General features: G+C 43.5%; 1 protein-coding gene across 4 annotated transcripts in view; it reads left to right on the top strand.

Moving 5' to 3' along the window:
* SPIDR (scaffold protein involved in DNA repair) overlaps positions 1 to 14582 on the top strand; it is a 332345-nt gene that overhangs the window by 282664 nt on the left and 35099 nt on the right. For all 4 annotated transcript variants that reach the window (XM_077810302.1, XM_077810303.1, XM_077810301.1 and 1 more), the window contains exon 11: positions 1323 to 1481. In XM_077810302.1, coding sequence (XP_077666428.1) covers positions 1323 to 1481 — 159 coding nt within the window. The remainder of the gene's footprint in view (positions 1 to 1322; positions 1482 to 14582) is intronic.

The raw sequence follows: 14582 nt of genomic DNA, 5'->3' as shown, positions 1-14582 counted from the left end.
AGATGAGGAGAAAGCTGATTCCATGGATCCAGAGGGATGAGATGAACTAAGAGATACGTGACTCTCTCTACCTTTCACTGGTTGCAGTCCTTTCTCAGTCATTAGATGTTTTTTAAAATGGGTTTGTGCTCTACCAGTGGAGGATCTTCAATAATGGTGCTCACGTGTTTGGACTGACCGACAAGGAGACTTCACAGGAAGCCTCTCTAAAACCTTTTGAAGCAGTGCCTGCACTTTTAAAATTTATCTTAATTCTATCTTCTGTCACACCTCTTAGTTTCCTCCAAAAAGGAATCGTCTCTAGATGTTGGAGGCACCTACGCTGTCTGCAAGGGTGCTCCATAACTCCTTTCCCTCTTGAAAGGTCTCCTTGCTCAATTCCCCCGCCCCACACTCCACACCCCCGGGCAGTGAAGCTAGTTTTGTATCCAGCAGCCTTGTTCACCCACTCTTCTATGAGTCATACTATCTTAGCTGCTAATCTCTGATGTGGAACCTTGTGATGAAATACCTTTTTGAAAATCTAAATATACTTCATCCACTGACTCTCCCTTATCTACCATGATAGTGATATCTTCAAAGAATTCCAGCAGGTTAGTTAAGCATGACTTCCCAAGCTTGATTCCATGTGGGCTGTCCTTAATCGCACTGCTTGTTTAGGGGTACTCTTACCACATCCCTGAAGATAGTTTCCAAGTGTTTCTATACAACAAATGTTAAACTCACTGATGTATCATTCTGTGTTTTGTTTGTTTGTTTTTTATTCATTTATTTAAATAATTGGGTTGTGTTTGCCAATTTCTAATCCTCTGGGTCACTCTGATTTCAATTAAATTTAAAAAAATATATCCATCGGTTTCCTTTTTCTTGACTCTTGTTCATCTCATCAAATCCAGTGTTTTATTTAAGTGGATCAAATATATTTACAACCGGTTGTGTTATCTGTGCATACCATCTATGAGTTCTAGAAGATTCATCCCCATTTCGAGTAGATTTGTACTCTCTTTACAGACAAAGGAACAAAGTATTACTTATCTACTGTTTCCTAATCTTCAATGTAAATCCTTTACATTTTTACTTGTTCTCCATAACTTTTGTTATCCTTTGTCTATTGCAAATATATTTGAAAAAATCTTTAGTGCTATTGTTGTTTTAATGTATTTATTTGTCCCAGAGTCCATTATATGCAAAGTGCTTTCAAAGCATTTTAGGCTAATCCCTACTCTGAGGAACTCACAATCAAGTTTTCTGAAATTTGTTACCTGTTGTTTCATAATTGTGAGCAATTTGCTAACAGAGAAACATTAAACATTATTTTTCAGATTATGCCTCCTTGTTCAGGATGCCTATGGAATGTTCAGTGAAGTGCAGTTGCAGACCCCATGTTCTTCAGAGGACATTGAACAGCATAGCCGGAGATGGGAAGGAAAATCCTGCACTTTAGCTGGAATAAGAATTTTGCAGAGAACCACAAGGGGAAGGTGAGAACAATCCCCTGAAAAAGTATGCTGTGTACTGTGGCAGAGATGATGTCATTTTATTTAGTTAAGGATCAAGATACTTTGAAACACAAGGCAGACTTTGTTTGGTCTGGTATTATAATCACCATTTGTAGAACACCATGCCGGTAGCAGAGCAATAAAGAAAAAATATAATATTTGAACAGCTATACTCAATCAGCATAAGCAAGTTTAGATAATATTAAGTATTTCCCAGGAAAACGGGTGTAGGAGGAGAAGCAAGCTCATTATTGTTTAAGATTCAAAGACTCAAAAGGATAGATGAGACCTTTTACGTAATTTAGTCCATCTCCTTCCCATTACAGGGTTGGTCTGTACAGTACATTTTCTACAGTTTTGTCCAGTTTGGTTTAAAATGTCTCAAGCACTGCAGTTTCTTCTAGTATAAAAAGGCCTTTTCAGGCCTTGGCTACACGTGCAGATGTACAGCGCTGTGAGTTAAACCCACCTTCGTACAGCTGAGTAGGGAAAGTGCTGCAGTCTGTCCACATTGGCAGCTGCGGGCGCACTGTCATGGCCACATTTGCGGCACTTTCAGCTGCATTGGGAGCGGTGCATTATGGGCAGGTATCCCACAGAGCACCTCTTCCCATTCTGGCGTCGTGGGTTGTGCAAAGGAGGTGTGGGGTGTGGAGCATTCTGGGACCTGTCCCAACGCCCCATGATACATCACTTCGCATCCCAGCAATCTCTGTTTTTCCGTCCACATTTGGTGCCATCTTTCAACGGTTTCTGTGCAGTGCGATCTGAGTTCCATTTCAGTCTGTGGGAAATGGAGCCTGAATTGTTGAGGAATGTGCTGACGAGTCTCGCCGGCACGTCACGTTTGGCAGTCGAGCTATTCCTTAAGATCCAAAGTGACAGGAGTCCGACGATGATATCGAGTTGCGTAATGCATACGACACGAGATTGCTTGTGGCATTCACAGACATGCTCATTACCATCGCTTTTGGGCTCTGGAAACAAGCACTGCGTGGTGGGATCACATTGTCATGCAAGTCTGGGATGATGAGCAGTGGCTGCAGAACTTTCGGATGAGAAAAGCCACTTTCATGGGACTGTGTGAGGAGCTCGCCCCCGCCCTCCGGCACAAGGACACGAGATTGACAGTTGCCCTGACGGTGGAGAAGCGAGTGGCTATTGCAATCTGGAAGCTGGAAACTCCAGACAGCTACCGATCGGTCGCGAACCAGTTTGGAGTGGGAAAGTTGACCGTTGGACTTGTGTTGATGCTTGTTTGCAGGGCCATTAATCACATCCTGCTCAGAAGAACCGTGAGTCTCGGTAATGTGCAGGACATTGTGGATGGCTTTGCACAAATGGGTTTCCCTAACTGTGGAGGAGCGATAGATGGGACACATATTCCTATTCTGGCACGTAGCCTCCAAGTACGTTAATTGGAAGGGGTATTTCTCTATGGTTCTGCAGGTGCTTGTGGCTCACCGTGGGCGTTTCATTGACATTAACGCAGGCTGGCCCGGAAAGGTGCATGATGCACACGTCTTTCGGAACACTGCCCTGTTCAGGAAGCTGCAGGCCGGGACTTTTTTTCCAGAGCGGAAGATAACAGTAGGGGAAGTCGAAATGCCCATTGTTATCCTTGGAGACCCCTCTTACCCGTTAATGCCTTGGCTCATGAAACCCTACACAGGGAGCCTTGACAGCAGCAAGGAACGGTTCAACTACAGGCTGAGCCGGTGCTGAATGACTGTGGCGTGTGCTTTTGGCCGTTTAAAGGGCTGCTGGTGATCTCTGTATGGAAAGCTGCACTTGATCGAACACAGCATCCCTGCGGTTATATCCACGTGCTGTACCCTCCATAATATTTGTGAAGGGAAGGGTGGATTCTTCTCTCAGGCATGGACCTCCAAAGTTCAACACCTGGAGGCTGAATTTGCACAGCCAGAGAGCAGGGCTATTAGAGGGGCCCAGCGTGGGGCTGCAAGGATTAGGGGTGCCTTCAGGGAATAATTTGAGGCTCAAAACCACCTGTAATGTCTGGTGCCCTGCATGGGAGTGAAGTGCAGTGGTTCCAATCTTAGTAGGAATCTGTGTTTGCTAAGCTGACTTGCAGGGCCTGTTTCTTTAAGGTATCTTTTACTTTATGCAATAATAAAGAATGTTTTCAAAGCCAAAAAATCCATTTATTGAAAAGAAACACAACTGCTTGGGAAACAGAAAGGGCAAGGGGGTGGGGTGGGGAATGGTTCAGTCATAGATTTGCGTATATCCTGTTCTCATACTCAGCCTTCCTGTCTGGAGTGCTGTGCAATGAGTGCTGCACTTCAGGATGGCTATAATTCAGGATAGAGGTTGAGTGCAGTGGGTAAGGGTCGTAGTTTTCAGGGCTGAGTGGTGAAGCTACAGGTGTTGGAGGCAGCTGGTGGCGATAAGAACCCGGATGTTGGGGAAAGTGGGTTGGAGGTGACCTGGGGGCACAAGGGAAAGAGTTTTGGGACAACGGCTGCTGGGGTGGGGGGGTGTGCAGGCGCTGTATTGCTCCACCTGCATGGCTCCGAGCGCCTGGATAGAGTCTGCTTGGCGCTTCATGATGCTTATCAGCCAATCCGTGCTTTGCTGCCGGAGCACTGCGTTTTTCTGGCGGATCCTGCTTTTGCTCTCCCTTCACTCCTGCACTTTTTGATTCTCTCTAGGAGATTGCTGCATCACTTCTTGCAGCATGTCTTCTTTGCTTTCTCATGGCCTCTTCCTGAGTCTTTGCAGTCTCTCGGCCAATGATAACACGGACTGCTGAGATCTCAAGGTTGCATCTGTAAAGGCAAAATGCAACACTTAACAGAGGCAGCATTGTTTATACCAGACATAGTAACGATTCCCCCAAACTTAAGGAGGGCACACACAGTCTACACAATAGCATAACTTTCCCGTCCCAAAGAGAGCGCACATAACTCACAGGAGCCCCAAAATGGTGAGTAAGCACAGGGTCAAGGGGGACTGATTGTTTCATGGCTGTACTGTCCTCTGGGTTTCTGTGCCTTGGGGAGAGCCAATAGCTGCAGGGGGCATCTAAACTGAACACTGTCCCAACATTTTCCACAGGAGTCCGTCCTGGAAGATATCTCGCTGCTGAGGGTGACCTGGGAAGCAAGGGAGGGTCTTCTACTGCAAAGCGGCTTCCGCCCTGGCCCGTATGCATCTTGCCTGTGTGCAGCAATGGTCCCACCGCCCGTTGCGGCACAGTGTTGCAGACACGTTAGACTAACTGGGATAAGGATCACGGTGGCTCTCCCAAGAAACCTGCGCAAGTGCATTGCCCACATTCTGGATGAGACTTTTGAAGAGATTACCGGGGCCGATTACCGCGATGTAATAGACCACATCAATGCTGTATTCGCATCTAAGCATGCCTGCAGCCCTAACCCTCCTCGCCCAAAGAGCCCGCACCGAAAAAATTCCTTCCTGAAAACAAAGCTGCTTACCAGGAACCTGCTCTTCTGTTTGTCCTCAACCAAGTACTGGCCACTGCGACTGGCTACCTTCCTCCTGGCTTGAGAAGAGCTCCTGGCTGCATGCCTCCAGGGATTCCGGGGTGTCTCCCCCCGCTCCAGCACCCTCACTCCTGCTTTCCTGCTTCTCCTCCTGCTCTGAAGTGTCCATGGCGGTGCTCAGAGTGGAGGTGGGGTCGCCCCCAAGAATCGCTTCCAGCTCTTTGTGGAATCGGCAGGTCGTGGGGCGAGCACCCGAGCGGCCTTTTGCCTCGCGGGCTTTGCAGTAGGCACTCCTCAGTTCCTTCACTTTAATCCTGCACTACAGTGCGTCCCAGTCATGGCCCCTTTCCCTCATGCCCCTTGATATCTGCTTGAAGGTATCGTAATTCCTACGGCTGGAGCGCAGCTGGGACTGGACAGCTTCCTCCCCCCAAATACTGATGCGTCCAACAATTCTCCATTGCTCCGTACTGGGGCTCGCCTGGCGTGTGGAGGCCTGGTCACCTGGAAAGATTTGCTGATAGCATTCCACGCCTGGCTGAGCAAACAGGAAGGTGATTTTCAAAATTCCCAGAGAATTTAAAGGGCGGGTCTGATGGTTGGTCACCTGAGGCCAGGGCAGTAGAGTTTGAACTGATGACCAGAGTGGCTAGAACAGGCATTGTGGGATACTTCCGAATACTTCTGGAGGCCAATTAGAGCGCACTGGGCGGCCACACTGGCACCGCAGCACACCAGTGGTGGTGCAACAAACTGTATTCCTCTGGGGGAGGTGGAGTACCAGCAGCGCGGTCGCCGCGGAGACACAGTGCTGTACAGGCCTTGCCAGGGTGGACGGGGAGTGAGGTACAGCGCTCTGGGCGGCTTTATTGCGCTGTAACTCGCAAGTGTAGCCAAGGCCTCAGTTTCGCTTAGATTGCTTTGAAAGGGGTTTAAGCAAAACCGGGGGGGGGCGGGGGAAATCCCATTTTCAGTCCAGAATAAGCATGTCCACACTGAGAGTTATTCCAGTATAACTATATTGGCTTAACTATACTGGTAAAATTATACCAATATAACTGATAAAACTTTCTGTGTAGACAAGCCCTAAGAAAAGACTGTAGCAAGAAATCTGGAGTACAAAATTAACCTGTGGTACTTGGCTTAGTTTTGCTAATAGTGTGCAATTTATTTTATTTTTCAATGTAAATATGTCTGTAATTAGTCACAGAAAACTTATTTTTATGAGATTTATTGTTTTGTGGAATAGCTTCCCAAGGGAAATGGTGTAAGTGTGTCCACAAGGGGACATATGCCAATATAACTATATCAGTTTAAATTCTCACTCCATCTTATACCACAATGTAAACAAGTCATTAGCATTAGAACAGATAAAATATTTTTGATGAAACTTTTTTCTGTTGAAAAATTACATTTAGTTGAAACTGAAATGTTTCATGGAAACATCCATTTCTGCAGCAGTTTTGTTGGGAAGGTTTCTCAGATCCAGCCCAGACAGAAAGAGAGACTTGTTTCCCAAACGCTTTCAAAGGGTCTAATTTTCATTCCGCATCAAAATGAAAACAAATTTTAAAACGCTGAAATGTGTCGTGAAATGGAATTGTTGTTTTCTGGCCAGACTATTTAATATAGTTTTCTTCATACGGGCCTGAAGCGCATTTTGCCCCTTTTATTACTCTGTACCAGTTAGTGCAGAATTAATTTTTGGATCATCTACTTGGATTATTTATGTATCTTTAAGAACAAACACTTCTCATTCATTCATAGCTCATTATTTTGATCTTTTTTAGAAGTTACATATTTTCCAAAGAAATTATGGCTTTGGAATGCTGGATACAAATGCAGCCTTATAACTGGCTGTTAGTGAGTCTCCGTACTGCCTAGTAAATGAGAGACAGACTTTTAAAAATTTAAATTCTATTTCAGAGCAACAGTAACTCACTTCTGGCTGCCCTGAGGAGGGTCAGACTATACAGTAGAGCTGGGGGGAAATTTTCTCAGACAACTGTTTTTCACTGAAAAATGCAGATTTGGGTCAATCAAAGCAGTTTGGATCAATTTCAGCAAATTGTTTCAGGGAGGACAAACAAAAAAAACCCAAAATGTTGAAACAGTTTGTATAGTCATTTATGAAATTAAATGTTAAGACATTTTGTTTTAGAAAAGTGTCTTGGTTTTGAATTTTGCTCAGTATTTAATTTTTTTTAAGTTTAACAACCTCAAAGTGAGCACAATATTTCATTTCAGGTTGACCTAAACATTTTGTGTTGACCCAATAAATTTTTTTCCTGATCTGCACCCAAACCAAATGTTATTCAGACAGCTCACCTATGAAGTGCTTAAAACACTAGAGGCTGGTCTGGGCTAGTGCTGCTGGAGCTGCATTGGTGGTAACATTAAAGGAAGAAGGCTAATATAAATCCAGGGATAGCTAACATGATCTGCAACATGGTTTCACTGTCTAATATTTAAATCATGCTTTATTTCAGCAGTTCTCAAACTTTTCACAGACCCCCAAGCCAGCTTCTAATTTTCCCCTGGGGGTGCTCAACCCTCGCTCAGTCTCAGGTCCTTTCCCCATTCCACCCCTTCCCCCAAGGCCCCACCACCGCCCCATCACTTCCTGCCCCCACTCCACCCCTGCCCCTCCTCTTGCCTGCCTCTTTCTGCCCTCTCCCCTGAGCACGCCTCATCCCCGCTACTCCCCCTCCCTCTCAGCGCCTCCTGCACGTCGCTGAACAGCTGTTCCGCGGCATGCAGGAGACACTGGGAGGGACGGGGAGGAGTTGATCAGCAGGGCCAGTGGCACTGGACATGACTCGCAGACCTCCAGAGGTCCGCGGACCACAGTTTGAGAATCACTGCTTTATGCTAAAAATTGTTTCTTTACACTCACGTTTCTGTCATCTGTGTCCCTAACCATGACTATTTCAAATGCTGCAGGAAATGCCAAAAGGTGACTCTTAAGGTACTGGTTTCAGGAAAACCATCAGTGGATTCTAAAATGGACGTAAAGGAATAAAAGTATAAAGTATGAGGGAAAATTATTTTTTTCCCTCTGCCCCCCTTCACCTTTGGGGCATGTGAGTCTGGAGTAAGCCAAAATGGGTGATAAACTCCAACATGTGTCTGTTGTCCCACAATCCCAAGGACTGGAATCTCACTTCAATACTCTTCAATACTTTTCCCTTAGTCTTGGGTGTTTGGTAGACAAGATTTTTCTTTATGGTCTTACAAGCGTGTGCTGACTTTAAGGACCAAAATGTAGCCTAGGTTCAGAAGGCAGTAAAGGGTATTTTACTCTGACTACAGACTGCTAACTAGCCTGAATAAATTCTGGGGATGGTGGGTCTGGTACATTAAAGTGGGGCAGAGGGAACCATACTCCCTTCTGATGGGGGACAAGAATGCTCTAGAAGAGAAGGTGTCTGAGAGCTCACACAAATGAGTCATATTGTTATACCAATAAAATAAAAACCAGCAATATCTTATTAAAGAGGAAAAGGCAAAATACCACATTTATTGTGAATACAGAAAGAATTATAGTAAGCAGTTGGTTATAGCTATAACATTCTATTCAATCTCATATTTATTCACACATTCATTCATACAAACACACACACACACAGGTTCTGCAAGGTTGTTATCATAGTTACCAGCCTTAGAGTTGCTCATGCCAAGCCACTGGCCAGGTGGCCTGGAAGCTGAGGAGGGAGCAGGGCCTTGTCAGATGCTCATCTGATGCTCCTGGAAGTTGGTTTGCAGAATCAGACACCAAAGTTCTCGCTTTCTAGAGTCCATTTTTATAGGAATTTCTTCCTATGCCAGTCTATGGGAATTGCTTCATCATGCTGTTGCTGAATCAATCAGCAGATAGCACATTTCTGACGGCTCCGTGCTGCTAGATGTTATCTTGTTCTTTGGTTCTCCCATTCTTGAGGCTGTTGGGTGGATTCCAGTCTGCCCTCCGGGGGTCCTGTGGTTATTTCCACTTGACGCCTTCTTCAGCCGATGGACACTGGATTCTTAGGCTGGCACCTCCTTGATCATTCAGTTATTATCCACACCAAGCATCCATCCACATACATCCTCTGTCTCTATTTTAATCACAATTGTTAATACAACAAAAGGGCGGGGAGTCTCTGGGTGCTGTTTCTGTTGTTACAGAGTATTGCTTTGAGTCTCTCTCTTTGTGAATTGCTTTGAGAACAGACTCTGTCTTAGAATGTACTAACGCAATTAGCAGCTTGCAGGTTTCACACATAGAGGGAGAGAAACAGTACCAAAAACCAAGTACCAAAGTACCAAACTCTTAATTAGTAATACCCTGGAATTTAAAGTATGGGGAATCAAACTCATTTGTGATTTTAATACAGAACTTCTTTAATATGATCCAACATAATCCCCCTTTTGACACTAAGATTTATAATTGTCAGTGTCACTTTCTATGTAGCCTATTCAAAAGAAGGTACTGTGAGGCAATTTGAGTTTGTGATTCCAATTCATCCCACATACATGATCCTAGTGATGTATCTTTACTACAAGGTTCTGGGGCAACAGGCAAGGTGAGGCACACCCACTTTTGAGGAGTCCATTCAGTACAACCTCTAGTGTCCAATAGCTTCCCTCCCTCCCCAGCTCACTGGCTCAAGGTCCAGGGTAGCCAGAAGGATCCCATGTGTAATATGGGGAGTGGGCTAACCTTCAATACCTTTGCCTCCGGGGACTGTTGGTGTGCAATTTTGACAACAATTTCTCCCATTAACAAGTCTGGTTTTACAATACTGGAAACGTATTGCATCCATTCATTTTGATAAGTGTCAAACAAAATGATCTCTTTCTTTGTTTTAACAAATGCACCAAACCCTTAATATTTCCCAATATGACCCAGAACATTTTGTGTTCCAAAGTTGCTAGGGCAAGTATCTGCATTTCAGTGCATCCTATAGCTATGGCTGTGTAGTTTCCTATTCCTAATTTTTTTTTCTTATGCATAAGCCATGTGGTAGTATTAAGCCATTGCCAAAGATTCCATCGGGCTTTTAGGTTACCCAAACCAATTTGGACCAAGTCTACATTGGCATGTACTTGTTTTTGTATCAGGCTGTCCTGTAGCTGGGACAGAGAGCTTAATTTATTTTTAATTACCTGCAGGTCTTTAGTATTTTTTTTTAAACATACAACAGTGCTAGCAACAAGACAAAACACAAGACAAAACATAGAACACAAAACACAATTTCTATTGTGACAGTAGATTCATGGTATTGGGTTGCTTTTCAGCTGGCATCAACTTTTCCTGATTTTCTGAAAGACAAAAAGAACATGTTTCTACCCCTTTTGGGGTGGCAGATTATTGCTTAAAATATTTCTTTTACAAATACCCTTGCTGATTGCAGGCAAAACAGAGGAATTGGCCCCCACATTTTCCTGTTTTTGTTCTATAGGCAGATCAGATTTCAATGGTTTCTGTCTTTTAAGGGTTATGGGGAAATTATCCCACTGTTTAGTCATTAAATCCCTGAGGTAGGGTACCTCAGTTTCCCTTCTTATACAGCAGACCAAGTTTATAATGTTTTTCCTGCTGTGTTAAGCTTTAAGTTTATTTACAGGTAATAGCTGAGAAGCATCGGTACCATATGACCTTAAAGGATTTTTCCAAAAATCATACACACTATAGGGTGTTACAAGGGTACTTATTATCATTAAATTTATTAAAATTATCTTGTTATCCAATGCCTTTTATTTAGACAATTTGTTTGCTGACCAGGTATGTCCTTTATCTGCAGCTCCTTGGTGCTGCTAGTTCTTTCCTTCCTTTATCATTTAGGTAATTTGCATTTTCGCAGACACTTCCTGCTTTTGGATTTAAAGCCATCAGCCGTTCAGAAACTCTATCTTAAAAGGGACACAATCAACTTTCACCAGAGTTTTGATTACTTTTAACTTCTGCTTCCAAAACACACAGCAATCTGAAAAAGAAAACCCAACCTATTCTGGCTCCCTTTGGAGCCCTAATAGCATTTTAATTAAGTAGCATGGTATGTTTGCATTTCTTTTGCCCCTTCTACAAAAAACCCTGCACATGTTCTGGGGCAAATGCACATTCCTTCCATAGTTTAACTTTTATAACGTTATCCATATCAATTTTTACATAAGGTGTAACTGTTTCTTTTTTTTTTTGCTTACAGAGTTTTCATGAACCTTTATCAAAGTGACAGTCTGATTACTCAGAGCCATTTTAAGACTCAGTGTTTCTAACATTGCTTCTTTTTATTTTGTGCACCTCACCCCTGCTGTTGCTTCAGAGGGCCACTGTCTTTTTTATTTATTTTTTTTTTTACTACAACTCTCATCTGCTATTTTGTTACAAAAAACAAACAAACAAAAATCAAACAAACAAACAAAAAGAATCCAGAATTTTTTTCTGTTCTCCTGATTTTGACTGCCTTGCTGCAGCCACAACTTAAAAACGTTTTAAATTTTGTAAAGCATTGAGTTACCTTTTAAGGGTTAAATGCCAAATCCCAAAGCCAAACAACACTAATTACCTGTGCCTAGCAAAAAGGTCTGTCAGTTTTGCAACTTTGAATTAAAGAGTCAAATGGATTTTTAGTGGCATTATTTAAAACAAAAACAAAACCAATTGGTCCTTAGAACTTTACATATATACATACACATTTTCTTTTCCTTAACATCCCTTCCACACTGCTCTGTTTTTTACATCTTACATTACCTTTATACATTTGAAGCAGTTAAGTTCCAATAGAACCCTCTTATGTTTTTTTAGCAAATTTGACTAAATTGTCCAGTCAAATGATTTTAATCAGATAGTTTATTTTTGCCTGGCTAATTTACAGACATCCCTTTGGAAAAGGGCCCATTTTTCCTTCAGAATGGTTGCAAAGAAACCAAGAATGCTCTTTCTCTAACACTTTTCCTTTTTAACATTTTCACAAAGTTTAGCTACTTAATTCCCTCCAGCCTCTGCAGAGTTAACTTTTTTACTCTTTGCAATTATGCCTGGGGGTGCCATACATAGGACCTTCTCCCCTCCAGCCTCTGCAGAGTTAACTTTTTCACTCTTTTTGTATTCCTGGAGTGCATCTTTCACTATTTTCAGCTGGCTTTGGGTATTTGTAGCCAGCACCTTCCAATTGTCTGCTCCCTTTTCCGTTTGTGCCTTTTTCTCTTTACATGAAGACAAGCGGAGGTAAGAATCCTTACATGCCTCCCACAAGAACCAAATTGCTGCTGCATCTCTTTTGGCAGCACTAGAAGGTTTGTATATGAGGATATACTGAGCCAATCTATCCTCCAGGTCCGAAATAGTGCAGACATCAGCTAGGACTTGTTTAGTCCAAGGACTGTGCCCAAATTTTTGAAGGATTTGTTTAAAAGGTGTAATTTCTTTAACAAAAGGTGAGGTTGGAGTTCCTTCTGACTCCATTCCTCCCTCTGGTACTGGCTTACCCTGTTTTCTTTTAAACATCTTAACATGGATATTTCAATCTCTTTGTCACTCCTGGTATTACTTAGCAAGTGACACAGCCTAGATTCTGAAATCATAGCTTAATCTATGCGTTTTTCCCCTGCTACCTTCCTGGAGGCCAGCAGGTCTGGTTAACCTATTTCTCCCTGCTACCTTCTCGGAGGCCAGCAGGTCCGGTTAACCTGTTCTTCCCTGCTACCTTCTCGGAGGCCAGCAGGTCCCCTGCTACCTTCCCGGAGGCCAGCAGGTCTGGTTTAATCTGTTTTCCCTGCTACCTTCTTGGAGGCCAGCAGGTCCCCTGCTACCTTCCCAGAGGCCAGCAGGTCTGGTTTAATCTGTTTTCCCTGCTACCTTCTCGGAGACCAGCAGGTCTGGTTAACCTAATAGAAATGCCTAGCTCAATAGAGCTGGCGGTATGCACACCAATATTTACAATAACGGAGGTTTTTTACCAATATTCCCCCTTTTGCAATTCTCCACCAAAATGTTATACCAATAAAATAAAAATTAGCAGGATCTTATTAAAGGGGAAAAGGCAAAATACCACATATATTGTGAATACAGAAAGAATCATAGTAAGCAGTTGGTTATAGCTATAACATTCCATTCAATCTCATATTTATTCACACATTCATTCATACAAACACACACACACACACACACAGGTTCTGCAAGGTTGTTATCATAGTTACCAGCCTTAGAGTTGCTCATGCCAAGCCACTGGCCAGGTGACCTGGAAGCTGAGGAGGGAGCAGAGCCTTGTCAGATGCTCATCTGATGCTCCTGGAAGTTGGTTTGCAGAATCAGACCCCAAAGTTCTCGCTTTCTAGAGTCCATTTTTATAGGAATTTCTTCCTATGCCAGTCTATGGGAATTGCTTCATGCTGTTGCTGAATCAATCAGCGGATAGCACATTCCTGACAGCTCTGTGCTGCTAGATGTTATCTTGTTCTTTGGTTCTCCCATTCTTGAGGCTGTTGGGTGGATTCCAGTCTGCCCTCCGGGGGTCTTCTGGTTATTTCCACTTGACGCCTTCTTCAGCCGATGGACACTGGATTCTTAGGCTGGCACCTCCCTGATCATTCAGTTATTATCCACACCAAGCATCCATCCACATACATCCTCTATCTCTATTTTAATCACAATTGTTAATACAACAAAAGGGCGGGGAGTCTCTGGGTGCTGTTTCTGTTGTTACAGAGTATTGCTTTGAGTCTCTCTCTGTGTGAATTGCTTTGAGAACAGACTCTGTCTTAGAATGTACTAACGCAATTAGCAGCTTGCAGGTTTCACACGTAGAGGGAGAGAAACAGTAGCAAAAACCGAGAGATCTCTTAATTAGTAATACCCGGGAATTTAAACTATGGGGAATCAAACTCATTTGTGATTTTAATACAGAACTTCTTTAATATGATCCAACAATATCCTGACCCAGAGCAGCCCGTGCAGATCTTGACCATTGGAATTATGATGGTTATTGCTGTAGGGCTGCAGTAATCCCCATGCAGCTCCACTGTGGGGGAAGAGAGAAGAGGTTGGGTACAGGGTCTCCCAGTGTTGTTTTTTGAAGGCGGTCACTGGGGGCTCTCTCTCCACTTCTGTGATTGTTGGGGTTGGGATGGGCCTTTGGTTCAAAGGACAGTCTAGGATTATGCAGTTCATTTAGGCCCTGTTCTAAAGCTCTTTGAAGTTAATGGAAGGCTTCCCATTGGACTGGTTTAAGATTGGGGCCCTAGTGTCTACAAGGAACACCTTCTGCAAGGCTCTCACAGCAATGAACCCTTTCCCCTGTTAGGAAACTAAAGGAAGAAATGTTTCCCCTGACATCATTGTCCAGTATCTGGCTGACTTATATGGCAGATGGATAGTGTGGAGTCACAGAGAAGCTATCGTGACTTACTCAGTTTATACAAGTCATTACTGTAGAAGCTGGATTAATAGCATGTGGTTCGGCATCTTTTTCCTCTCCGCTATTCTCATTCACATTGGTCCACCAACCCTCCCTGCACCTCTCTTCCCTGACCTGCACCTTTTGCGTCAGCCTAACAGAGACTAAAATAATATGAAGGTTTGGAGAGAGAAGAGCAGACACAGTGAAATTTTTTGCCATTTAGTGTTTGATGT

This window comes from Eretmochelys imbricata, chromosome 2 (assembly GCF_965152235.1).
Source record: "Eretmochelys imbricata isolate rEreImb1 chromosome 2, rEreImb1.hap1, whole genome shotgun sequence".
In the NCBI taxonomy this organism is placed as follows: Eukaryota; Metazoa; Chordata; order Testudines; family Cheloniidae; genus Eretmochelys; species Eretmochelys imbricata.
This window is presented reverse-complemented; position numbering and strand designations above follow the sequence as displayed.